Source organism: Acomys russatus, chromosome 17, assembly GCF_903995435.1.
Source record: "Acomys russatus chromosome 17, mAcoRus1.1, whole genome shotgun sequence".
Classification (NCBI taxonomy): Eukaryota; Metazoa; Chordata; class Mammalia; order Rodentia; family Muridae; genus Acomys; species Acomys russatus.
The window spans coordinates 46,571,429-46,599,098 of NC_067153.1; the positions used below are offsets into that span (position 1 = coordinate 46,571,429).

The 27,670-nt window shown below is 53.2% G+C and overlaps 1 protein-coding gene across 1 annotated transcript; it reads right to left on the reverse strand.

Annotated features, from left to right (window-relative positions):
• Positions 1–501: 501 nt before the first annotated feature.
• On the reverse strand, positions 502–27,137 carry Sult4a1 (sulfotransferase family 4A member 1). Its single transcript, XM_051160119.1, has 7 exons — positions 26,912–27,137; positions 16,055–16,185; positions 14,114–14,194; positions 13,552–13,678; positions 10,221–10,315; positions 4,016–4,154; positions 502–1,494 (listed from the first exon to the last, which is right to left on the reverse strand). The coding sequence occupies exons 1-7, from the start codon at positions 27,078–27,080 to the stop codon at positions 1,382–1,384; spliced, it is 855 nt and encodes a 284-aa protein (XP_051016076.1). The 5' UTR covers positions 27,081–27,137; the 3' UTR covers positions 502–1,381.
• Between the last annotated feature and the right edge of the window lie 533 nt (positions 27,138–27,670).

The following is a 27,670-nucleotide window of genomic DNA, read 5'->3' on the forward strand; positions in this document are numbered from 1 at the left end:
AGCAAGCACAGAGTACCATGTGTGGCTCCAGAACATCCGTACAGTACTAAAAATAGAAAAATAGAAAGAAAATTTCACAGAAAGCAGCCTTCCTTCCCAGACACACAGGAAAGGCACTGCCATGCCTACCTCACAGAGCCGTGCATCCGGCCCACACAAGCTTCTCCCTGGAGAGATGTAACATGGCTACAACCAGGCCTGCTTCAGAGACTGCCCACAGCAGACTCCTTGCTCAGCCAGAGCCTCCCACCACCACACTGGACTCTTCCCAACCTGGTATGGAACAGAACAAGTTGGTCCCCACAAGCAGCAATCTGCTGGCCCACCTCTCATCTGGTCATCACTTGGGCCAAATTTGAGCCAGAAGACAGGGGGGAGAGGGGAGTTAGGGAAGACAGAGAAGTTGTACGTGGGGTTAGCACACAGGACCATTGCTCCCTCAGACACTCTGAGGGCTGAGGTGCTCACTCAGACAGGTGGGCTTGCCAGTCCTAACTGCATGGAAGACATTCACTCTGCAGATTGGGTCTCCTGTGTGAGAGCCTTGGCACAGCTGGAACACAAGTGACAGCGACCAGGGATTTTAGAACCATGCTTTGTCATATCGCTTGCCAGTAAAGAGTGTGTCAGTCGCTGCCTTGGGAAACAAGAGAAGGCCGTGGCAGATACTAATTCTTGGTGCAGTCTGCACACACCATCAATGCCTTCTTCAGATGCCATCTGCAGCCTCAGGCCAGCTTCCCTTCTGGAACATTCCTTGGGCTCTTCTGTACCGGGTTCAAAGAGCTGCCTGCTGGAGGTGTTTCTGAAAACGGCCTGGGACTGGTCCTGCTTTGGTGTCAGAACGGTTCCAGAAGACTGAATTCCACAGGCTAGACCCACCTCTCCAGGTCCCTCCCCACCCCATGTGATCCCAACTGGTCCTTTGATCTCAGAACAAGGCGGAACGGCTGTGCCTAGAGAAAAGACTACAAAAAGTACAGTGACCCCTGAGAGCATCCTACCATCCCGGCACAGCTCGCTCCTGCTTCCCCTGGGAAATGGACTTGCATTTGGCTGACAGATATTTATTTAGATTTCCAGTGAAAAGCGCTATAAAATACAGTGAATTAACATGGGGTACAGGGCAGTTGGTCGTGCTGCCTGTGTATGTGTGGCGTGGCCACCACGTGGAGCCTCAGATGCTACAGGCCAGGCGGCAGCTGTGGCTGTGGACAGCACCATCACACTCTCTCCACAGTTCTCTCCACCGGGCTCACCCCCTGCCGTTCCCACGCAGCTTCCAGAGTGTGTCCAGCAAGGAATAAATGAACGCAAACAGGATGTTTTAGCTAGTAGAGCATCTGGGGACCGTGAGCATGCAAGTTGGCGGTGCCTGGTATTATAAATAAAAGTCAAACGTGAGGTCACACTTCCCCATCTTCTGTTTGTACACTAGATCAAACTTCTCATTCATGGAGACGGTGAAGATGTCTTTCCACAGCCCGACTCGTCCTGCAACACAGACCAGAGTACAGCTGCCTGTATCCACCAGTTTCAGAACAAAAGGAAGCCTTGGGAATGGCTCTGGAAGCTTCTAGATCTGTTCCTAGACCCGTCTGACCTTGGCCAGCTGGGTGGGATGGGTCACCTGAGCTGGACCACATCAGTCCTGACTGTGGTGAGACTTGAACCGAACCAACTTCCCTAAACCCAGAGGGAAGCGTTCCTTCTGACACCTTCTGTCAGTTAAGCACCAGGCATCACACAGACCCACACCTGGGACCTAAGACGGCCTTTGCCTCTTGCTCCAGGCCAGCTCCCGAAACCTACCACAGCAGGTGCTCCTGCCATAAACTTGCCAGAGAGGAAGACCTGTGCAATGAGTACTCACAGGTCCACAGTACCAACTACTGTTGGCAGATCTGTTGTCTTTAGAGAATTTGAAAAAGTTAAAAATAAATAAATAAATAAACAGTTAAAATAAGTCATGCCAAGGGCCAACAGGAAGCTCTCCTGAAACCATCAAGGGTAGAGATTTCTAGAAGCCTAAAAAAAAAAAAAAAAAGCCATGGCCTGAGCTCACTTTCCAGGCTGGGTACAAAACGTGTATGTGTTGCACACAAGAATTCTTTATCTCAACTCCAGAGCGAGTCTCCCCACAGCACCAGCTGCTATCCCAAACCAGCTACAGCCAGGGGGTGGGAGTGGGGGAAGTTTGTATTCCAAACCTCCCATCCATGGGACTGGTGAGCCAATTTGTGCTGCTGGCTTTGTGCTTTTAAACAAGTGGGACCGAGGGGAGGGGCCACTCAGAACTCAATTATCTCTGACAGGTAGCCTCGCCTAGGTCTTAACCAAAGCATTTGTCCCAGCAGGCCTTCAGGTCTGCAGCCAAAGGCCTGCGGTAGCTGGGCTAAGACTCTGGACACATCAGGACTTTCTCTCTGGTAATGAGACTCCGTCATCTGTCGGTGTTGGAAAAGTAAAATAAAATTGTTCTTGCCACCCTCTAATGATACCAAATTAGAAAGCTTCTAGACCAACCACACTACTATAAATATATTTTTCCATGATTTTTTTTTTCCCAGCTGAGAGGTTTGTCAGAAGAGTCACCCACCTGGTTTAGGATTTGGAATCAAGACAATTTATGCTGTGACATGAACCAAATTTAAGCAATGCAGCCGGCTCCCCGAGCCCCTGCATCCTCGCCACCTCAAGGCGGTCCTTCTGAGTAAAGAATCAATGCGCTAAAAGAAAACAAAACCACAGAACTGAAATAAATCAAAACCAAGGTGGACAGTGACAGAGCAAACGCCTCCTCCGAAGGAGCGTGTGGGCACGCAGCAGAGCACACATGACCTGGCGCACTACACACAAACCACACACTCAACAACGTGCAAACTAAAAGGGGGCTGAGGAGGTGGTCACAGACAGGGGTAACAGAATACAGTGAAAACAAAACTGAAGAATGGCAAATAAAGTTGGAAATTATAAGTGTCTGTGAAGACGCAGGCACGGGACGAGGGGTGCGGTATGGTGAAGCAGAGTTCAACCATCTCCAGGAAGGCCCTGTGCACTAGCCCCTAGCAACTGCCTTTGGTCCCTTAGCAACTGGGATGTAGAGAAAAGCCCAGAAGCCATAGCTGCTCCAGGGTTGATAGGAGATACTTACCTGGAGGCAGCCAGGGTGCGATCAGACTCAGCTGCTCTCCCCACTTTGGGCACCACCCAAAGTCCTTAAGATCACCCCTTACAGCTCCTCACCCTCTGCAAGTTTCCAGTTCTCATGGCCGGCAGCTGGCTTCGAGCCTAGACCATACTTACCCAGAGTAGTCTTATAGAACATGGCCACTGCTCTGAGACATCCTGGAACTTCCACACCTGAGCTGCCTCACCCAGCAGCAGCTAACACATGCCCTGAAGAGCTGGGAAACTGACTCGGTGGCCCCCAGGGGAGGGAGGAATATCCTGTCTGGAATATCAACCCCAATGTCTGCCTGCTCACCAACTGCCTCACGCTGCCAAGGTGTACCCCATCCATGTGGGCCACCTCCACAATGCCTTGGCTCTGACTACCCATGCTTGGCTGCCCTTAAGCTAGACCATTTGTCACGTGTGCCACTCAGACCCAGAAGCCCCTCCCTTGGTCAGCACTCTCTGGGTCGGGAAGGGAAGAGGGCATTTCATTTGGGATCCATTTTCCGATCTACTGCAGCTCACAACTCATGGCCACCAGAAGGAAGGCTGCTGGGTCAGTGACCTGCCCTATACTGTAGAACACCCTGACACCACAGACCTGCCTTGGGTCTCTTGTGTGGGTATTTGGCTTGAGCCAGTGGGAAGGGCTCTGTGTGAACACACCTTGCCCAGAATGTGAGCCAGTCCCAGGGGCTGCCGACCAGGGCACACCTGACTTCTGGAGTACCACGCCCTCAACAGGCACTGGCCAGACAGCAAGAGCAGCTTCCCAGACAAAAATTAGCCCAGAAGGTCCAAGGTAGAACGGAGCAGGGAGAGAGGAGGGGACACATACCCCGGCCCACAGGCAGGGCCTCTGCATTGCAGCACTGGTCCACCAGCTGGTGGCAGTGCTCAATCAGGGACTCCAGCTGGGCCTTGTCACAGGACACACCCAGGAATCTGGCCAGCTGCTCCACCATGGTCACCAGGTCCTGGAAGACAAGGACAGAGAACAGAGCAGCCCTTCAGAGGCAGCATCCAGGGTACAGGGCTGAGCTGGGAACCGTACTCATGGCTTTCTTCCTCGGTGCTCGGTGGAACAGTGTGGAAATCAGCCAGGAGGTTCAGATGCTGATTGGGGCCCCTCAATTTGAAACTTGCAAGTCTGGGATTTGAACCCATGGCTCTGGGAAGAGGAGGGATGTGTGGGGATACATGTAAGAGGTCTTGAGAGCTGTGGCTCATTTATAAACAGCAACAACAAAGAATATCACAACACTGGCGAGATGTAGCTGCCACCCAGCTTCTGGGAATCCTTTGCACCCACAGGTGCCCCAGTGACCCGTGCCCCACCCACCTTCACCTACAAAAATGTAGCCTGAGGAAAACAAGTCCTACCAAATTGCTCACTGGACAAAGAACTATTTATAGGCCCCACGATGCTAACAAGGGGAGTCAGAGTATAGCTGGAGCAGGCACACCACAGCTCCCTACAGCAGCCATGTTCTCCTCCTGCGGGCACCTCCTATTGCCAGGGGGACTCCTGAGCCATCACTCGCAAGTCCCCGGAAATCCTCCGGCAGCTGCCTTGGTCAAACGTTAGGAAAACTCAGGAGACTGTTTCCTCTCTAGAAGGAAATTAGCACCTGACGTCTCAGAGAGGTTCCGGTTAGACACTGGTGGTATGGGGAGTGCAGGGAGCTCTGACCAAATGTGTGTTAGCACGAACACAGATGTGCCAAGGACCCCAATGCCTCAGACCCGTGGCATCTGCAAAGCCTTCCCCTGGTCCATGTGAGGATTCTGACATATCCTTCTTCTATCTTCCTCCTCCTGGATGCTCACGTCCCGATATTGCATCCCTACAGAGACCCTTTCCAAGATTAGCTAAGTCTGTCTCCTTGTTCAGCTGTACACAATAAACCCAATGAGTCTCTGATTGGCTGGTTGTGCGCTACCATCGGAGTGCACCTGATCCCACCAGAGCCCAGGGTTTGTATGCGTGTGTCTGTTGTTTCCTTATTCTCCATCACCCCAATAAGGTCAGTCCCTAAAGCTGTACAGGGTCCCGACTCACACTGGTTAATTAACATTTTTAATTTCGATTACTGTGCCGGACGGAAGTGTCTGCTCCCCCATGGATTCCTGCAGCACCCACCCAGCAGCCTTGATCCTGGCGGTCCCACTCCTATCTTCTTCGTCTCCTGGAGGCAGGGTAGACACACAGCCCCAAGGTCCCATGTACAGGAATGGCACAAAGGGTTATGTGAACAACAGCTGTCAGAGCCAAATACAAATTAAATAAGAAGAACCTGACCCCAGGCATTAAAAAAAAAAAAAAAAAAAAAAAGGAAAAAGAGCAAGAGAGAAATGAAATGGAGCATCAGAAGAAACTGCCCAAGGAAAGGGCTGTAAGAGACAGACAGACGGCTGGGGTGCTCTGCAGGACTGCTCCAGGCAGCTCGGCATCCACGCAACACCCTCCCTGGAGGATGGACCTCTTCTGCATCTGGACACATGTTAAAGGAGACTGTAGGATGGTTACCAGGCCACACTTAACTGTACATCTCTCTCATCTGAGCTGCTCTTCCCACCCAGTACTGGCCTGCCACCTGTCGCTATCAGGGGAACCTCATTAGGTGAGAGGCTACCCCTCAGAGTGATTGTGAGGGTGAAGGGAAACCTTACTTGGGGCACCTGGGCACAGGCCACCAAGACAGGACTAGTAGCCATGAGGTGGCTGAGGCACTAAGGGAGAGATGGAGGGTTAAGGGGGTTACCCCAGAGAGTAAAGCATTTGCTACACAAAGATATGAGTTCAGATCCCCAGAATCTAATTAAAGTTGGGTGTAATAGCATTCATCAACAATGCCAGCGTTCCTACAGAGATGGAAGGTGGAGACAGGAGACTCCTGCAAGCTCATGGGCACGCCAGCCGGCCATGTGCCACAGAGAACAAGCTCATGGGCACGCCAGCTGGCCATGTGCCATGGAGAACAAGGATCTCAAGCAAAAGATGCAAAGACAGGACCCAAGGTTGTCGTGTAGCCTCCAAATGCACAGTGTAATGCACACTGCCCCACACTCATTAACACAAACACACTTATAAGTATGCACACACACACATACACACACATACAACACACACACATGAAAAGTGGAACCCCCATGGGGAGCACCCAGCTCTGCCTACAGCAGAGTGTGCCCGCCCATCCCACAATCTGGAAATGCAGATGCTCTCTCATGGCTAGTTTTCTACAGTAAGATGAGAATGTGAATTCTTAAAAGTGTAATCTTAGGGGCTGGTGGGATGGCTCAGTGTTTAAGGGAGCTTGCTGCTGCTCTTCAAGAGGACCTGGGTTTACTTAGCAGCAGCCGTGTGGTGGATCGCAACTGCCTATATACAGGGGATCTGAAGCCCTCTTTTGGCCTCTGTGGGTACTGCATGCATGTGGTACACAGACATACATGCACCCATATATATACAAGTAAAAGTCTTAAAAATTTAAAAACGTAATCTCAGGCAGGGCATGATGGTACATGCCTTTAATCTCCGCACTCTGAAGGCAGAGGCAGGCAGGTCTCTGAGTTTGATGGCAGCCTGATCTACAGAGCAAGTTCCAGTTCAGCCAGAGCTACATAGAGAAACCCTGTCTCAAAAAACAAAATCATCATCATCATCATCATTGTCATTGTCGTTGTCATCTTCATCATCATCATCATCTTAGCACTCTAATCTCCATCAAAGGCATCAGTAACTACAGGTTTCTGGAAACATCAGCAATGCCAATTAGACACTAAAGCAACTGACTTCAGTGACTGGGTATGGGTGAGCACATCCCCTTAGGGAGCTCCTGTTATAAGCTGCATCTTTGGGGTGATACTGATGGAGCCTAAAAGGTAGGAAGCAGGGACTGGAGATATGGCTTCGCCACTAATCACACATACTGCTTTTCCAGAGGACTAGAGTTCAGGTCCCAGTACCCGTGTGGGGCAGTTCACAACTTCTTATAACTCTGGCTTCAGGGGATCTGATGCCCTCTTCTGGCCTCCCTGGGCACCTGCACTCATGTGCACGAACCCACATACACATATTATAACTAGGAATAAAAATAAAATGTTTATTTAAAAAGTAGACACAGCCATGCTTCTGACTAAAATGCCCCCCACAGGACAGGTCCAGGTGCTGAAGGCTGGCTCTCAAGTTGGTGGTACTGTGTTTTGGAAGAAGTAGAAACCTTAGGAGGCCTGGCCTAACTGAAGGAAGCAGTCACTAGGGGTGGGCCTTGGAAAGGAATCCCCATCCTCTGGCTCCTCTTGACTCCCTGATCTCCATGAGGTAGCACTGACCCCTGCAGCATGCCCCACCCCACCCCAGTGTCAGAATCAGCAAATCACAGGCATAATATGGACAGAATCCTCTGAGAGTGTGAGCTAAAACACACCCTTCCCCATGTGGTTTTCTGCACACTTGGGCCTCCAGGCCACATGTAATCTTCCTGGTGGTGAGTGTGGCTGTGGGGTTAAAGAGCAGACCTCACAACCCTCAGCCACCGGCACCAGTTAGTGAGGCTGTCAGCTTGGTGCCCGTCGTGCCCCCTGCAGCTTTCCTGGCAAGACAGCTGGGTCCCACTGTGAGGGGCTAGCCTAGGACACAAGCCTTCCCTCTACTTCTCCTGTGTTATTTTGTGGTACCCATAGGTCCCAAACGCACAAGCCCAGCCTAGAGTCGCTGTGGAGGGGACATCCAGGACAGGATACCAGGAGATGACATCATCACAGTCTCTACTCAGTCCTTCCCTGTGCTCAGGAGCCATCATCACCAAGGCCCACTCATGAACTCTTCACCTCTACCTGGAGCCTTTGACATGTTCCCAATCAGATTTCCAAGGTTGTGTCCAAGTCCACACGCGGCAGGGCTACCTCCCTCTCTAACACCACCTCCAGGTTCTCTGACCGATGCTCTGGCTCCTCACATTAACCATCACATTTCCCCAGACACAGTGGGCAGCATGGCTTTTCCCTGGTCTGCCTGGTTCAGAACCTCTGAATAATACTTGAACGTGGTTCCTTGCATCCCAGACCTGTGAACCCTTAGGGACTGTACTGTGAGGGAGCAGCTTCCTGTGCTTCAGCAAGAGGCTCTCAGCACCTCAGTCATTCTGTGGAAAGGGGGGTAGGTGTCTCCACCCTGTAGGGGTGTGTGTGTGTGTGTGTGTGTGTGTGTCTCAGAAAGCAATGGCTGGGAGGAGCCTGACACATGTCAGCTATTGATTCAAACACATGAACACACACATACAAAAGAGAGGCAAGAGGGACTGCAGACAAGGTGGCCTGTGAGCAGAAAGAGGTGAGAGGGCAACCTATGTAGATAGCTGAAGAGCATTCTGGAGGGACAGAGCAAATGCACAGTTCTGAAACAGACACTCAGGGGCAAGTTTAAATGACAACAAGGTGGTCAGGGAGGTTAAGGTATTGAGGAACAGGGGGGACAGACCGCTGCAGAGGTCTGAGGATCACCCACGGCCACATGAGCTGTGTCAAGATAAGTGATGATGGATTTTAGCACCAGTAGGCACAACCGCTATGGTGAGAGGACTTGGTGGAAAGGTCAGGGAGGGAGCCAGGAGGAAAGGCTCAGATTATGCCTTGGTACAAATAGAGAGTTCCACCTGAACAACACTGGAAGGCAGAGTGGCCTGCCATGAACTGAGGTGGAGGACAGTGTCAGAGGCTGGTTTGGGTACATCGAGTCTGCAGTTTTCCTTTGATGACCACACAGACACATGTCTGGCTACACCCACAGCCAGCCCTGTGCATGGTGGGGGCAGTGATCCAAACTTGACAAAGACATGAGACCACAGAGGAGTGGACAGGCAGACAGAAAGATGAAAAACAAGCCAGGACTGAGGCCTGTGGCGTGTGATCATCTGCAGTCAGGAGATGGGAAAATAGCAAAAGATGCCGGATGTGGGGATGGAGAGACAGCTGAGCGGTTAAAGGTGCTTGGTGCTTTTGCAGATGACCCATTCCTAACTCCAATTTGGATAAATAAAATACATAAGATACATAAAAATAAATCTGAGATAAGGAGGTGAGGGGATATGAAGGTGGCATCTTGGCAGCCTAATGAGGACTGTCATGTCAAATATCATTAGAAGGCTAGATTACAGGAACCCAGTAACTATTACATGTCATAGCAAAGTAGGAAATCACTGAAGACCATGACAGAACAGCTTGGGAGTTGTGGGACAGGGGCGTCAAGAGCTCTCTGGAGGCAGATGCAGGTAGATATCTGAATTTCAGTGCAGTGTGGTCTAAAGATCTCTAGTCCCAGGACAGCCAGGGCTACAGAAAGAAACTCCGTCTCCAAAAACCAAGAGTGGGGGATGGAGATCAGTACACCCATGCACAGCACTGGAGGTCCCAGGAGGCAATGAGTGCAGCTGTCAAGACACTCAATATGCTCACACACTGCGTGCTCCCCACCTCTTCAGCTCTACCCAGCAGAGTCTGCACAGAGCAAGACGTCCACACTAACCAATGCTAGCCTCCGTTCTTGCGCATCCAGGAGAGACAGGGAGGGGGCAACACAGGCCAACGCACAAGGTAACTAGCATCCCGAAAGCTGACATAGAAGGCAAAGGGACTCAGTTACCCCAGCGCACTGCCTCACACAGTCACCAAGGTGACAGTAATGACACAGCAGATGAGAATGGCCAAGGTCCCGCCTCTGTTGTTAAGACAAGGAAAGCCAAGAAACAGGCTTTCCACAACATCACTGGGAACCAGACTTTCCCAACAGAGGCAATGTGCTGGATCACAGACTTGAGCCCATGTCTCCTCTGTGGCCCACGGGCATCCTTGGGCATGGAAGGAACTGTGCAGATCTCTCTGATGCCTCCACTTGGTGCTAGCACCAGAGAGCCCTAGCACCACGGACAGCTCCAACATCACGGACAACTCCAGTACCACGGAGGGCTTCAGCACCGTGGACAGCGCTCCTCAGCGAGGTGGGTGGTGCCACATACCCCCTCCCCATCCCCCCATCTACTCACCCGGTGCATGTCTTCATACTTGAGGAAAAGCACATTTGCATCCATGCGGTGTTCCCAGAATTCCTGAACGTGCTCAAACCAGGAGCCATAGCCCACTGTGGAAACAGGGAAAGGGGCACAGCTGGGGATGGAACCGCACAGGCGATCTTGCCCCCACAGGATGCCCTGGCCCTTCCCGCCCAGCGGCTGTGAAGGAAACTGCAGGGTCTCCTAGGAGGAAGAAACCATTAAAGGCCCTCACCCCTCCTGCTCCTCCTGTCAAGGCTCCTTCACTCCTACCCAGCCTGAGTATGGATGCTGAAGACTTGGCAAGGCTGGAGGGCTCTGAAGATATGAAGACATGGTGTATACATTGTACCAATAGAGAAAACAATGCCCAGAGAGAAATCCAGACAAAGAGACAGGTGGAGTAGGATGGGGTGTGTGAAACTCTAAGATAGTTCCAGATTGCCCTACCCCATGAATTCTGGTTGACTCCATGCGTTCTCAGCAAAACCTGCAACATGTGCCACAGCCTTGCCTGGCTAGAGTACCTCAGGTCTGGGCTGGGAACTCAGCAGGTGTGAGAGGACTCAGCCCAGTCTGCAAGCCATGTCACAGCATTCCTAGGGACGAGTTTCAATGTGCACCCATCTCTCTGGTTGGGCTGTGCAGCCCTGTGATGGTCTTCGCGCCATGCTTCTTCTGTAGGGGTCTCAGTGTGGGACTCGGTGAGACACTGTACCGGAGTGAGCACGGCCCTCTGCCCTCCAGGCCACCTGTGAGCTCCCTGGGTAAGGAGTTGTATGGGGCACAGAGGACCTGCACAGACACACCTGGCTGACCTCTGCAAACTCCTGCTAGCAATCTGTTCACTTTATAGAGCCAAGTCTCAGGAAAGGTCAGTGGCAGGCCAAGGCACAATGGGTCAAATGCCATGGGAGCCTGGACCCTGATCTGGATCCATGGGTTCAGCTGAGTCTAGGCAGATGAAGTTCTGGGACAGGAGGAAGGCAGGCAGCCCTCCTCTAAAAAGGGAGAGAACTCTTCCCACTCCAGAGAAGGCACAGGACTTCCAGATGGCACAGACCCCACTGCACCACAGAAACATTGCACAAGGAGGCCAGCCAAGACCATGAAGCAAAAAAAGGCATGCTAACTGCTACCAGAGACACCAAGAGCACCCCATTGCCTCTGTATCTGGGGCCACAGAAGAAAGAGATATGTGTATGTTGATGGAAAGTGGGGCTCCAGAGAAGGGGCCTGACAGGAGCCCCTGCTTCTCTCTGCACCACCCTGTGCTGAGACCATGAAGCCACTTACCCAGGGCCTGCAGGATGCCACAGCCCTTACCTAGGAAGAGGCTTCCCACACTGCACAGTCGGTGTCTGTCCACAGAGCATTGCCAACACAGCATCTGTCAAGGGACCCTGTCCACAGACTGTCCCCCATGTGCTTGTGTCATAGGAAGACTGTCCACAGACTGTCACTATACTGTATGAGTGACCCCAGGTCTAGAGGTTCCACAGGCATGTCACCTGACCTGGACATCCTTTAACCCACACCTGGAGTCTCAGGCCACTAACTATCTTCTGCTCTGTCCAGTACTGGGCACACGGAACCCAGGACCTGACATGCTAAGCAAGCACACCTACGTCCCTAGCCCTCTTACCACCTTTCATGTTGAGACAAGCTCTCATTAAGTTGGCCAGGGTGCTCTTGAATTCACTCTGTAGCTCAGGCAGATCTTGAGCCTGCACCCAAGCAGCTAGGATTATAACCCTGTGCCACGACCCCGGCTAGGAAATAATGTCATTTTAACGTTCCTTCTCTTAGCAACCATTTTCTTTTGAGCTTTGGGCAGGGAGGAAAGATCACCACACTGTGGCCACAGAGTGGCTAAGAGCAGAGCTAGGGAAGAGAGCACCCAAGTCAAACGCTTTGAGTAGGATACAGGCCAGAGTGTGCATGGCCTTGAACCTGGGGCTTTGCACTGTGAACAGGAAAGCCTGTGTCAGGACAGATTTGAACAGTTCTGGCTGAGAGTACACAGGGATGAAATGTGGCTGATTCCTGCTGTCACCATGGCGTTGTTTGCATGCACCTATGAGGTAAGAATGGATGCCAGGACTGGAAGGTATGAAGCCGTAAGCCCAGAGGGAGCTGTTCAAATGCCTGGGAGACTGCAAAGGGCCACCCCAATATTGCACAGGGAAAAAAATCCAGGTAGGAGCCTACAGCAGGCTCAGGGACTCTGGGGAACAGATGCTGCAGTTTGCCACCACAGATGGGGCCCAGCTCTCAGCATGGGGCATGGCTAAAGCTATGTTCAACAGAAAAAAAAAAAAACCTTCTAGGCCCCTGTGAGTTTCCAATTGCAGGCAGCCCAGTGTGCTTGCTGCAGTCCCCTCTAAAGGGCCTTGTCCACACCACAGCCTGGGTAGGAAGCTCCTGGAGGCTGCCTTCAGGCCTGCAGCGCTTGAGGTTTTACTGTGACACACTCTAATCTCATCTTGCCTCACAATCTTCCCGCAGGACCCCACCCCACCTCCATGAACCACACCAAGCAGTTAATGTGTTTTCAGACCCAGGGCGAGGAGTCTCAGAGTGGACTAATGAATGCAGGCTATAAGCCCTTTCCCATGACTGGGTGCACACCACACTGTTCCTTGCCAGCCACAAGACCCATGGGGTGAGGGAGGGGTGGGAGCTGGGGCATGTGGGAACACAGGCAAAGAAGAACTGCTACAATGGCTCCAAGGAGACAGGTGGCCTGCAGGGCAAAGAAAGGCAGAGGCGGGAGATGGGGCTGATCCCTCCTATGGTTCCTGACTTCCTGGAAGACCAATGGGGTGGGGTGGGGTACGGTACATGGAAAGGCCCTGTTCCCTCTATCCCAGGCAGGAAGGAGGCAATAGGAAATATACATCCCAGCACACTCTGCTTTGAGTCACTGCCAGTCCCTGAAGTCCAGCCCACGTGATGATTCACACCCAGCGGCAGCCTTCACACTGGTCGCTGGTCGGTACCATTCACAGCATAGAGATCTGGGCCTCTGAGGTCACAGTTTTCATTCTCACCTCCTTAAGAACCCAGGCAGGAAGGGCAGGTGTGTAACTGGAGAGCCCTCGGGTGGTGGGGGAGCGGGAAGTCCCAGGATCTGCGCTGTTGCACACCAACGCTAAGACCCACAGCTCCCCCAGCCTCGGCACCTCTACCGTGGGGTGATACCCAAGGCCCAGCTGCACAGTGGGCTCGCAAAGGTGATGTGCCATTACACGTAGCACCTCCCAGGAACTCCCGGCGCTGGCTGGTATCTTTAAGGTTAGAGCCCGCACAGGCTGGCACTTACATTTGTCGTTCATGAAGCGTCGACAGAACTCCTGGAAGGTGCCTCGGTAGCTCATGGTCCGCAGCGAGCGGTGGAACTGATAGTAAGATACCACCAGGTCCTTGGGGTTGCGAGCCATGTAGATGACCTGCGGGTAGCAGAATGATGGGTAGCTCCCCTCCTGCTGCCCAGGTGTCCCCTGGGCACATCATTGATGTGCTCTGGCCCGTAGGCTGAGTATGCAGGTGGAGCACATGACCATCTTACTGAAATGCTATTGTCACCAGGAGGAGACAGATGCCCTGGCAAGGGCTGGTGGCCTTGAGACTTTTATGACTGAGGGCTGAGACAAGAACAGGAAGCAAAGGGACCTCACCCTCCAAAGTTTAACTGTGAGAGAACACCCTCCCCTCAGCCCCACCTCCCACACCTCCACACCCTGTTAAGCATGGAAGCATGGAGAAAACACAACACACATGATCCCAAGACAGACCCTGGGCCAGGGATAGTGGCACCTACAGTGGCTTCAGAGGCCTCGGGTTCTTAAGGAGGATGTGGGGATGGGAGATGGGGAAGAGGTTACCTTAGAGTCCCCATTGTGGAGGTCAGAGGGCAGGAAGCGGTAGGGGAGGTGGCTCTTGATGAGGCGGGGAGACGTCAGTTCCTGCAGGAAGATGTATGGCTGTCATTTTCACATATACGTAATTTATATGTGCACATTTATATGCATAGACACAGACATACAGACACACACACACACAGACAGACACACACACACACACACACACACACACACACACACACACACACACACACACACACACACATCCTTACCTCTTCCCTCCCACAGCCTTTCTAACAGGTCTGAGAGGATCCCAACCAAGCAGAACTTAATACATGCTCTAACCTAGTGGACAGTTAGACAGCTGGCTGAACCCCAGTTATTGTAATGAGACTCCCCCACGACCAGCTCGAAGGGTGGATCCCTGATGGCCACAGAAGTTTGGTTTGAGCGGCTGAGAATAAGGAAGGGTCTGCGGGACAGGGCAAACACAAAACATAGGCATAAGACAGTGCCTATAAGAACATGGAGGTGTCCTGCTTTAAAACCTCTGGCTATCCCCCAACTCTGACATCACAGCAACCCAGGGGATCATGGAGAACAGCTTTCCTCCAGCCCTCTGTTCAGAGGTCCTTATCCTGACAGCGTCCCCTTGGACCATAAGTCTTGGTGCTCTCTGTTCCTCTCTTCCCTCTGGACAATCTTTAGATGTCTGTGGCCTTGTGATCCACTGTCCCCAGCTCTGTAGCTATCATGACTTCCTGCCCTATGAGGTGAGGACTGTCAGCTCTTTACTGCACCTGATGCAGAGGCAGCATGTGGGGCACTTAGAGCAGAGGCACACCACCTGCCAATGTCTCCTGGAGAGGAGTCAACGTGACCAGCACAGACTGCAGATGGGAGGGTGACCTTGGTGCCAGGTACAGTAAAAACAAACTCACCAAGCACAGGAGGAATCTGTTGCTGTGGAACGTGGAGTGGAGGGCTCTCAGAGATATATTCCTGAGGGCTCATCTAGCACAAAAGCAGGGAGGTGAGGAGAGGGTGGCAAGGCCTGAACTACAGAGGCAGCTGTAGATGGAATTGAAAGAAAGGTCCAGATACCTCTAAGGGACAGAATGCACAAACCCTCTTACTGTTGAGACAGGATCTCATCGTGCAGCCTGGGATGGCCTCAAACTCCTGTCATCCTCCTGCCTCAGCTACCACAGTTCTGAGAGGGATAGGTAGAGGCCAACACATCTAGCTAATTTCATTCTTTTTGCTTGCTTGTTTGTTTTTGAGACAGGTTTTCTCTGTGTAGCTTGACTGTGTTGGGCTGGCTTTGTAGACCAAGCTGGCCTTAAATTTACAGAGGTCCACCTGCTTCTGCCTCTCTGAGTGCTAGGATTAAAGGTATGCACCACCACATCTGGCTCTTTAAAAAAAAAACAGATTTATTTATTTATTTATTATTTATACAGTATTTTGCCTACATGTGTGTCTGCAGGACAAAAGAGGGCACCAGATCTCATTGTAGATGGTTGTGAGCCACCATATGGTTGTTGGGAACTGAACTCAGGATCATTGGAAGAACAGACAGTGCTCTTAACCTCTGAGCCATCTCTCCAGCCACTAACTTCATTCTTGATGCCTAAGATTTTATTCAAACATGTCCTCTCTATCTCCTTTGACGGATGAGAGAGTCGGCCAGGTCCTGCTTCCCCACTGCTGGTCCCTCAGTCCATGGCCAAACACATCTATTTATTTCCTTCCTACCAGACTCCCTGCTACTGACATCAATCACCTGTACCTGACAGGTCACAGCGTCACAGTCAAGGACTCAGACCTGTCAGTTTCTCCCTCCTGGCTAGCTGGAACTGCCTGGAGGTCCTCAGCTGTCCCCCTGAGCTTCCATCAGCTCCTTGAGAAGCCACTGCCACTGAGCAGCTGTAGGCGTGGAGGAAGGGGTCACATGGATACCTTGATGATGTCCAGACCCGGCTGTGGGTACTCCAGCACTGGCAACTGTTCATCAATGTTCATCAGGCCAATTTCATCAGGGTCGGCACCCTGGCTCACCAAGTAGACCACCTCCTGCAGCAAGCTGGTACCTAGGTAGAGAGGCAAGGAAGGGTGCTCAGAGGAGCCACTGGGCTGGCCTCACAGTCAACGACACTCCTGCTGCCTGAGAGCAACCAGAGATCAACAAACAAGATAAACCTGAGAGCGAGCCCAAGGCTGGGTGTGCTGGTGCCCACCCTGCAACTTTCCTCAGTGCTCATTGGGCAGAGCAGGACAGCTGGGAAAGCAAGCAGGATATGCCTGCCACTCACAGACTGTGGAGGGGACCACTCTCAACTAAGGCTTCCAAGAGCTGATTCAGAAGTGAGCAAGCTCAATGGGGAGGGGTGTGACCTCAGCTGCCAACTGATTCCTTCATCTTCCCAGTGTGTCCTGAGCTAAGCACACAGGCAGTCCATGTTCCCAGAATGCATCGGGAGAAACAAGCCAGCAGGCACACTGCAGATCATCCCAGCCCTTTGCCACTCATGAAACACTCAGCTCCTAAAAGCATGCTGAGGACACATGACAGGAAAGTGAACAAGGAAGGATAAACATGCAAGACTCAAGGTGAGAAGAACCCAGGACCAGCAGCACCACGCTGCAACTCTGGCTATTCCTTGCAAAAAGAGCTGAGGTGACAGAGGCAAGACCAGGGGCTACAGAAGTGGTCGCTCACTCAGAGGCACAAAGGGGATCAGAGTCTCAGATCTCTGCATCTGAGACTTACACACTGCATCTCATGGGAGGCGTGTGGAAGGTGGGTTCACACAGACACAGGAACCACTTCTGCCTGCTCCCCAAGACAGCAGGAGACAGCCAAGGCCAGGGACAGACCTGAGCGCACAGGTGAGCCATGTAGTATAGAGAGAAACCCACCAGGAGACACAGGCACAGAGACCCATAGGGCTAAGGACCTGTGAGTAAACCCCCATTTTCCCAGAGCAACATGGCATGGATGGATCCCTTGCCGGATTTGGGGACCATTTATCCCCTCAGACCCAGGTCCCACTGTCTCTAACCAAAGTTACTTCCACAACTTCCCATATTTCACAAGGTCCAGGCACCAGAGTCCAGCTCAGCCTTCTATCTCCCTGTTCCCTCAGGAACTCGGCTTCTCACAGAGCTGCGGTATCTCCAACTCCAAAGCCTGCCTTCTCAGAAGCTCCAGACACTCATAGCCCATGCCACCATCCGCACCCTCACTGCACTCCCACCATGCTAAGCCTGGCAGCACCCACTGCATTCCAATCCCCGGGTATGATTCACATCCAGCAGGCTGCCTGGGCTCTGCTGGGCACACAGTCTGAGCTGGGGTCCCAGGGCCAGGCAGGCCAGCCAACCAACAGTCAGCAGGGAGCTGAGGGAGGCTAGCAAGCATGTCTGCAGTTCTCCAGCCCCTGTGGCCTCCAGTTCCCAGGGCATGGGAGCAGGTACTTCCCAGAAAGCTAGGCTAACATCCAATGAACTCAAAGAAGAGAGGGCCACAGCTGAACACACTGTCCCTTCATTTTGAGCTTTGGTCCCTATAGCTGGCCCTTCCTCTCTGACCTTCCCAAGGTAGCCCCATCCAGACCCACCCACAGTAGGTGCCAGGCCTTCTGGATAATGCACACACCCCACCAGACTAGTGGAGGCGGAGTCTTGTCCACAGCCCCTCTCCAACACCTCACCAAAGCTGCTCACACCAGGTGGAGTCTGGTCCACAGCCCCTCTCCAACACCTCACCAAAGCTGCTCACACCAGGTGGAGTCTGGTCCACAGCCCCTCTCCAACACCTCACCAAAGCTGCTCACACCAAACAGCCTCACCTTCCTCACACCTCAGCAAACCCTGACTCCACCACAGGTATGACCAGCCCTGACCCTTCCAACCCACAGTAATGTTTTCCTCATGCCTGAACCACTTCCGTTGAACACCTCTCTCGGCTGCTGCCCAGCACACATGGCTTGCCTTCAAGATAGCATAGCCAGAGCTTAATCCTGGAAGCCATATCACACTGCCCATAAAGGCTTTGTGCTTCATAAAAGTGGGAGCTTAAATCAGGTCTAGACCTGCGCACATGAGCATGTGCTCTCTCTCTCTCTCTCTCTCTCTCTCTCTCTCTCTCTCTCTCTCTCTCTCTCTCTCTCACACACACACACACACACACACACACACACACACACACACCTATAATCCAGCACTCAGGAGACTGAGGCAGGAGGACTGAGTTACAAAGGCCACCCTGAGTTACAGAGCAAGACTCTGTCTTTAAAAAAAAAAAAAAAAAAAAAAAATGTATCCCAGGTGATGGTGGTACATACATTTAATCCCAGCACTTGGGAGGTAGAGGCAGTTGGATCAAGGCCAGCCTGGTTTACAGTGTTCCAGGATACCCAGGGCCACACAGAGAAACCCTGTCTCAAACAACAACAACAAACAAACACAAACCAAAATGTTTTAAATTGACAAGCACCTGGGCCCCCCCCCTTCCTAGTTATCCTTGCTGCTCTTTTGGAAAAGCCCTTTTCTCGATGCCTTCTCCCTCTGGATATTCACTCACTGTCATCCATCACCAAAGGTCGATGACCTGTCCTTCATGCTATTCCTCCTGTGCCAACAACCCAGGAGCCACACGCCCAAATCCAGATCTTAGATGTAGCCAGAAAGCCAAGATGTTTCAGGGGTCCACCTACCCTCCCAGAGTCTGCAACCTGGACACAACTCACAGGCAGGACAGACAGGGGGCAGCTGAGGTGCCAAGGAGCAAAAACACCAGGGAGAAAGTGGCCAGCATGCAGCAACACAGTGGCTTTTCAGTCACACAGGGAAATCCGAGGCCACAGCTGGAGAAGGAAGGATGCACACACTTACAAATGAAGCCAGAAAGCCAAAAAGTACTAAGGCCGTAAAACCTGCGGTGAGGCCAGCCTGCCTGTCCATCCTGGTGAGCACTGTCCACTCAGGCTCAGCCAGCTTCCAATTAAGGCCCTGAAATGAGTTTGCCATGGGCCATCTTCACATTCTATCTTTAATGTGCTCTATCCAACCTTCATCCCTAACAGACCTGAGCTGTATTTCAAAATTACTTCTATCCACAGGTCCACCCTTACGTCCACTATGTACTCATGCTGGGAACAGCACCCAGGAGAACCAAGGCAGTGAGCCACCCACCTGCCACGCATGTGCACGGGGCGGCACTAATTAGCCTCAGCGGGCTATTTATTTAAAGGCTGTGAAGTTGGGAGGGGAGATACTGAGGGGCCCAGGGAGATCTAGAGGGGGAAACAGAGGAAGAATAAAACAAAAGTACATATTATACAGATACAAAATTCTCTAAGCAAAGCTATTATGTTTTTCAAATAAAGAAAGCAAAACCTCCCTTCAACAGAAGACAAGGGAAGGACCAGCAAGTGACCTGCTCAGGTCAAAGCCACTCACAGGTTGGGCAATCCTTAATAAGCAGATTGTGGGCACACACATCCCCTCCCCCCAGGTGGGTGGGACAGCCATTCCTGAGGATGTGCCTTCATTGGCACCCAGCATCAGGCTAACAGGATGGGATAGCTCCCAGGTCAGAGCCTATGTGGATCTCCTAGCCACCAAGCCTGGGCCTCAGGAGCAGGGTATAGAGGCACCTCTGTCCCAGTGGGTCACCTCCATTGTGTAGAGTGCAGTGAAGGCCACATCAGAGCTGGGAAAGAACAGGACCAGAGGCTGCAGTCAAAACCCCCACAAGTACTTGGGAACAAGAACAGCAGGGCAGAGCAGGGACGTCCCCACAGGCCTTCATGTTGCCTGTGGTGGCCGCCATCATGCTGGGACACCTTGAAATACACAAAAGAATATGAGGCCTCTTGTGCTCCCTGAAGGAGGAAGCCCCCTGAGCGGCCAGCCTGCTGCACCCCAACGTGTACACAGTTTGCAAGGAGAACAGCTGTCAGTTGGGAAAGCAAGCCAGACTCTTCATTGGCTGTGTGTTGGTGGACCAAACGCCACCATCCTCAGCTCACTCTGCTGACACAGGCACTGAGTGGCAAAGCAGCAATGCCTTGTTGGTGGCTGACAGGACACTCTGACCTGAGTCTTAGTCGAGATGCATGGAAGGCCCTGGAATTCAGGAACGGACCTGCCCAGGAATCTGGGGTGCAGCCTGTCAACACAGTCAAGGAGACCAGCAAAGCCCCTCAGAATTCTGGAGACATTGTATGGTCTGGGCCCAGCACCACCAGGCTCCTGGGGATGGGCCCTTTAAGTTTTATTTATGTCATTCACCACAGGCACAGTACTACCAACCAAAGTATAGTGGGATGTATGACAGGAAACCTCATCTCCCGCCCCAGACCCTCCTCCCAGAGGCAAAGGCTCAGCCGGTTCTTACCGGCCCACCTCCAGGTAGTGTGTTAACATTCATAGCCTGAATACCTCAAATGGTCTACTGATCTTCAAACAGGACCTCAGCACATTCCCCTCCACCACCCCTCCCCTCTGCACCACCTTCCCTAAAGCCATGGCACAACCTGGGGCTAAGCATGTGCTTAAAGCAAGAGAGGCACACTGTACTCCCTGGGGACATACCACCGCCTGCTCCATGTCAGGCACACTTTGTAGCGATCCCATGTCCTGTCTCATACGGTACCTTGGTTTTCCTGCCTGGGCATGTCTGATTTCCTACAACTGTTAATTCAGGCCTAACAAACACTCACGTGTGTGGTGAGAGACCCGGGCAGCCTCGGCTCGGTTTGCAGTGGACACCCTTGCCCACAGGGATGCCTTCGAAGCCCCAGCAGGCATCAGAAGCCAGGGAACAGTACTGAGTGCTACAAATTATGCTTTTTTCCCTCTAATACACATTTCAAAGTTCAACTGCAGTAAGAGATTAAGAGTAACCAACCTATCTAGCCAGGGATGGTTGTGCACACACGCAGAGGCATGTGGATCTCTAAGTTCAAGGCCAGCCTGATCTACAGAGTGAGTTCCAGGTTAGCCAGAGCTACCCAGAGAAACCCTGACTCAAAAAACAAAAAGACAAAAAATAACCATAACAATATGCTGCTGTAATAAAAGTTATATAAATATGGTCCCTCTCTCAGAATGCTTTGTTTATGTGTGTATACATGTTCCTGGGTGTGTGTGTGTGTGTGTGTGTGTGTGCACACACACGTGCCCACATAAATGTGTGTGGAGGACCTTGTCTCAGAAGGACAGAAAAAATAGAGGGAGGGAGGGAAGGAGGAGAGAAGAGAGGGACAGAGGGAGGGAGGGAGGGAGGGAAATGCTTTCAGACATACTTCACTGAGTAACTGAAATTAGACTGGGACATGCCCCCGCCACTCAGATCACAGGTCCTGCCTGGTGACCTGACGCTGAAGCATCCTACCCAGCTATCTCCCTGGACTCTCCCTGCATCTCAGATCCATGCTGCCCCTCATTCATGCTCCCTCCTCACTGGCTGTCTCCTGTCTGCTTCCTCAGACCTCAGATGTCTCCAGCTCCATGCAGGAGCAGCAGCCGGGCTGGGCACAGAAGCCTGAGCTAGGAACTAACTGCTCTGCCTTACAGCAGTACATCCGTAGGGTCACTCGCTCTGAGCCTGATGCTGGGGTCCCACAGCCTAGGTTCTGAAAGCCATGGTCTTGTCAACCATCTCTGCCCCACTCTCTCTGCTCTCTCTTCTGGAACTCTGATAACCTTCCAATCCACTTGTCTTCCGGCTATTTGGCATAATTTTAAAAACATTTTTTGCACTTCATGCCCACAGCCCAACATTTACTATTCCAACTCTTGGACTCGCCCTCTCAAGGCCTCCCAGAGCCCAAAGTACTCCGGCTAATCCCTTCTCCAAGTTGGTTTCTCTGAGGAGGTATTGCCCTCGATTTCTGAGGACAGAAGCCATCAAGGCATGGGAGGGGACATTTATGACACTCCTTAATGTCTTCTTCATGCACGTCAGTATCTATGGGTCTCTGTCATCCCCCAGCAATGGCTTTCGACCTTCCTAATGCTGAGACCCTTTAATACAGTTCTTCAGGTTGTGGCGACCCCGCCCCCCAACCATAAAATTATTTTATTGCTATTTCATAACTGTGCTTTTGCTACTGTTATGAAGTGTAATGTAAATATACAGAGTATCTGGTATGTGACCTCCTAGGAAGGGGTCGCGACCCACAGGCTAAGAACTGATATCCTACAGGAACCCTCACTACCTGAGCTGGGAATCTCCAAGGTGGGAACGGGAGGCAGAAGCAGCTGGAGCCTAGGGGAACCCAGGTGTGTGTACACTCATGAGATGGGGTGAGATAGACAGACAGACAGACAGACAGACAGACACACACACACACACACACACACACACACACAAAAGCACAGGTAGACAGAGACAGGGACAGGCAGTCCAACAGAACACAAGTTGCCTATCTAGTCCCCATGGGTCTCCAGCATCCCACAGATGAGTTCTCTGGTGCCCATGTTCCCAAAGATGGTGACCTCCAAACTCTGGCGTGGGGCTTGAACCCAGGTATTCTGTCAAGGACAGGTGGGGCTGGGAATCTCACTTCTCAGGGTAGACATCCCACCTGACCCCCACTGCTAACAAGGCCTGTGCCCAGCTTCTACCTGTATCCTGTACCCATACATCCATAGGCTTTTGGAGTCAGGGACTCAAAAAAAAAAAAAAAAAAAAACCCATGGGGTGATCACATCACTGATTCCCAGGGGTCTGCAGTGAGAACTGCCCTCACCACCTTCAACCAAAACCTGGCTAGCCAAGCCTGATCTTCCAGACCCTACTGTCCACATGGGCTCTCAGCCCTCCATCACGCCTGGTCAGTTTGGAGAAGTTTCTAGAACAAGGAGAGGTCTGTCTGCATTGTGTTCCATCTGCCCCGTGGAGCACCGGCCCTGCTGACTGGGGATTGGGCCAAGGTGGGATGGCAGTAGGAAGGCCAGGGATGCGCTCCACCTCTGATGTGGAAGTTCCCTCTCAGCCTGCGAGGCAGGAGATGGTCCCATACCCCTTGGGCATCCTTTTCAGTGGCCAGGGCCCCACTGGGCACCTAGAGGAGGTAGCAGCTCCAGTCACCAAGTGTGACTTGCTCCTTCTGTTCAGACACCACCAGGTGGCTGTGCTGCACTGCCCCCCACCCCCACTTTGCCACACTACAGAAACCCTAAGAACTTGGAGAGTAGCCCCCAGTGAGCTAGTTTGTTTCAGTTGTTAACTCCACACAACCTACAGGCATCTGAGGAGCTCTCAGTCAAAGGACTGCCCAGCTCACACTGGCCTGTGTGGGTGCCTGTATGCATGGTCTTGATGTGGGGCTCCACCCCGCCCGCTGTGGGCAGTGTCATCCTTAGGCAGGTGATCCTGGGCTATGTAAGAAAACTAGCTAAAAACCATGAGCTAGGGTGAGCCAGCAAGCAGTGCTCCTGCATGGTTCCTGCCTGCAGTCTCGGATCCCTATCCCGACTTCCCTCAGTGATAGATTGGGACCGGAAATCGTAAGCCAAATAAACTCTTTCCTCCTCCAAAGGATATTTTATCGCAAGAGAAAGCACATCAGGACGCCCCGTTTGGCCTTCTAGTGAGTCTAGGAGCCAAGGAACGACACCACTCCTCTGGACTACAATTTCACCACAGTGCCAACCTCCTACTCTCTGAGTGAGCACTCACTCGGGTGGAAGCTATCCCCACTGTCCAGGAGGTGGCTAATGCCACCTTGAAGCCCATTAGCAGAGTGTGGGACCCCATGGGGTGAAGCATGCACCCCTGAAAGAGCAAGCACTAGAAAACATCGGGCAGGCGCTCCTGAAGGAAGAGCTAAGGGCAAATGGGGACACCAAGGGCCTCATGAGGGCATGGAGAACGGGCGGCCGCAACTCAGCCGCAACAATCCCACTCTCGCTCTGGCAGAACCACGTGACCAGGTATGGCCAACACAGACTTCTCTGGCCATTCTCTCTCTCTCGCTTTATATATATATTTCCACCACTGTGAGGGCCTCCCCAAGCTCAGCTGTTCATCCCAAAGCAAGGAGGAGATGGGATTAGAACAACTTGGCTATACACAAGCCTGGGTGCTCTGCAGACACATGGGCTGGCCCCAAGTCCATCTTAGACAGACTGGAAGCTATCCCCTAGCTAGGATCAGACCTAGGTCCTCCCCACCTGCCTTTGTCCAGCAGACCCCACCGCTTCTGGCACTGATGCTGAGGTGGGTGGCTTCTTGATGCAGGAAAGCACCTGGGCTCAGCCCTGAGCCAGCTTTCCCTTAGAGAAGCAGAAATTGAAAGAACAGTAACAACAGCCCCTAAGCACTGGGGTGGGGTGGGGGAGCTGGCAGTGACTCCTACCTCCCTCTCAGAGGCAAAGGACCTGCCTCTCCAAGGACCCTGCAGGCCAAGCAGAAGGTCTCAGAGGCTGGCCTTTTCTGGTTCTGATTCCTCTCCCTCTCCCATCTGAGGCCACTCCCCTACCTGATTAATGCTGAACTACTCTCCAGGACCCCAGCCCCAGTGTCAGGCCCAGACTCTCAGCCCTGAAGGTCACTGGGTCCAGGAAATGCCAAGAGGGCTGCGGACATCCAGGCTTACCCCTGACAGTGGCTCCTCTCTGGGAGATGAGGTGAGTGACTCCAACGTCTTCACTCACAAAGCACCCTGGGCACGCCCTTTGCATCTGCAGCAGCGGTGTTGGCACCAAGGCACTGACACCAAAGTTACCCAATGCTGGTCATTTGACTTCTGAAAAGACGGCTTTCCTTCCAACAGAACCTGACATATTCGCCTCAGCCTAGAACCAGCTGCACAGGTGATTACCAGAGCCACTGTCCCCACCTGTGCTGTGGGGCCCCCACCCTGACCTACTCAAATGTACCAGGAGAGGTTCAAGTGCAGAGCCAGCACAGAGCCTGGAGGTGCTCTAGCATGGTGACCTTGAGGTGGGAGGGACAAGGATTGAACAGGGCCAAAGAGTTACAGCAAGAGCCACTAGCAGGCCACAGGACTGTCTGTTTCAGGAAGGCAGCTTCCAGGATGTGGTGAGGAGGGCAGAATTGGGGTTCCTGAGCCACTGCTGGGGTCTCATTGCTCGGGAAGGAGTTGATGGTTTTACACCAACTCTGGCCTATGCTTCTCTGTGCACTTGGTGCATGTTACACACATAAGACATGAGCATCTTTTACCCAGAAAATCAGTATCCAGCCAGGGGTGGGTTGGAGGATTCCTGTAATACCAGCATTTGAGAGGCTAAGACCGGAGGATCCGGAGTACAAGGCTAGCCTCAGCTACATAGCAAGTTCAATGCCAGCCTGTGTTACCTGAGACCCAGTCTCAAACAACAAAAAACTGGCACCCTGTGGGGTAACTGGGATAGTACACCCCAATGATTCCAGCACTTACACACACACACACACACACACACACACACACACACACACACACACACCCTCCATCTAACTCCTATCTGCAGTGTCCAGGAAGCTCACCAGAAAACACCAGTCCCAGCAGCACTGGGTTCCTCTAACACTCACCAGTCCCCCAAGTTCACAGTTAGGCCTCCAGCCTGGCCATTCCCTCAGGTGTCCCAAGCCAAAGTCTCTCCCCAGCCCTTTCCCATAACCATCTCTGTCCCTCTCTCCCCGGAAGTTCCACCACAAACCCCCGCCACACCCCCTGCTCCTAAGGGCTCTGGAAACCAAGTCTCCCACAATTCCTAGGGTCCAGGTGGGGAACTGGAATCTTCCGTTACCCATGCGCACATTCATACACTTTGTGGCGGGGACAGTATAACCATGATTCCTTCTTAAGTGCCACCCTGAGGCTGGGCATACAGCTGAGTGGCAGAGCATACAGGGACCCTAAGGCCTCAAAAGACCCTGGCTCATCCCAGGCACTGTCCCAAAAGAGACAACACCAGATACAGCCGCAAACCCAGCTGTGGACTGCCCCCCACGATGACCAGTACATAGAGTTCTCTGAAAGCCAACCCTAGCTCAGGCCAGCAGGGACTTAAAGCTGGAACGAGGTCGTGGGGTGGTTCCAGCCTCCCCCCCCCCCCCCCCCCGCCCCAACCCCACCCCAGCCCTGCCTGCCTCTTCCAGGACAGCGCAGCAGGCTGTGCATCCGGGCTTGGCTTAGTGCCTGCATGTGGACTTGAGCCCAGAGCCTTTGCACCTCCACACCTGGCCTGAGAGCGCCCACCCCTCTCTGGGAGGATGCTGGGCAGCTGCCCCGGGGACCAGGACTCCACCCTGGGTGACTCCCTGCTTACATGCTCTCCTGTAACCTCCTGCTTCGACACATCATCAGGGTGACGGACAGCCATCTTCTCAACTACCCAGAGCCTGCAGGACAGTGGTCACAAGGACGCCCTCCAGGCACAGGAGAGCCGGCTGGGCTCGTCCTAGTCCTACAGACCCCAGAAAAGGGACCGCACAGCCATCTCTACACCAGGCCTGTAAAGCTGGGTGGCTCAGATTCCAGTCCAGCTGTGTGACCTTGGACAAGCCTCCTCCCCTCTCTGAGCCTCTGCCTAGAAGCTCTACCTTGCAAGGCTGCTGGTGACCCGGGTGCCCAGGTGCCCTCTGGTGACAGAGGCAGCCCATAAACAAGGATACGGGGGCAGCGGAGGCCGGTCCCATCCCCCACAGACCCCACGCTGGAGGCGCGCCCGCCACCACCGCGACCCACACCACACAGGGAGCCGGACAGGACTTGGGCACAGAGAGGTTGAGCGACCTGCCCAAGGTCACACAGCGGCGTGGGCGCCGGGCGCGGCGCGGGGTTCCCGGCTCACCAGACTTGGGGTAGGTGACGATCCACACGTCGCTGGGCCGCACCGGGAAGTCGGCGATGTCCTCCATCTTCCCGCGGCAGAAGGGCGGCAGCCGCACGCCATGGAACTCGAAGTACTTGCTCTCGAACTCGCCCGGGGTTCCCGGGGTCTCCGCTTCGCTCTCCGCCATGCCGCCGCCCGGCCCGGCCCGCAGCTCCAGGGCGTGACGTCACGGCGCCGGCGCGGGGCTCCGCGGGCATGACGTCATGGCCGCACCCACGCACGCCGCGCCCCGTGACGTTGGTGGCCGAGGCCCCGCGCCTACCGCAAACGTGCGTCGAGATCCGTGTCGCCTCTGGTCAATCATCCGTGCCGGGTCAGGGCCCTCAAGTCTTGGAGCAGGAGGGAGGCGTCCGTGCAGACCCAGGGCGAGCCCGGGAGGCCGGGAAGCCGCACCTCCAGGAGCTTCTGATGCCAGAGATGGAAAAGCCCGCATCAGAGCGCGGCTGACAAAGGCAGCGCTTAGAGAACCTGGAATCAGGTGCCGGAGAGGACTCCCCGAGGAAGAACCCCCGGCACAAAGGAAACCCCCAAACAGAAGACCTCCGGGGAGAAAGGACCCCCAAACAGAGACCCCCGGCAGAGGGGTCCCGCTACAGATAGGAACCTCAGAGTGGGCCCTTTCAGGCAGAGTAATCTCCAGGCCGAGGGGACACCCCATACAGAGGGGATCCCTCCTCCTCCAGAGAGGAAACTCCCATACAGAGAAGACCCCAGAAA

Coding starts and splice junctions, on each gene's coding strand:
- Sult4a1 (XM_051160119.1), bottom strand. CDS start 27,080: ATGGCGGAGAGCGAAGCGGAGACCCCGGGAACCCCGGGCGAGTTCGAG. Junction 14,195..16,054: donor CGGGTCTGGACATCATCAAG/GTATCCATGTGA, acceptor ATCTTCCTGCAG/GAACTGACGTCTCCCCGCCT. Junction 1,495..4,015: donor GGCCCTGCCTGTGGGCCGGG/GTATGTGTCCCC, acceptor TCTGTGTTGCAG/GACGAGTCGGGCTGTGGAAA.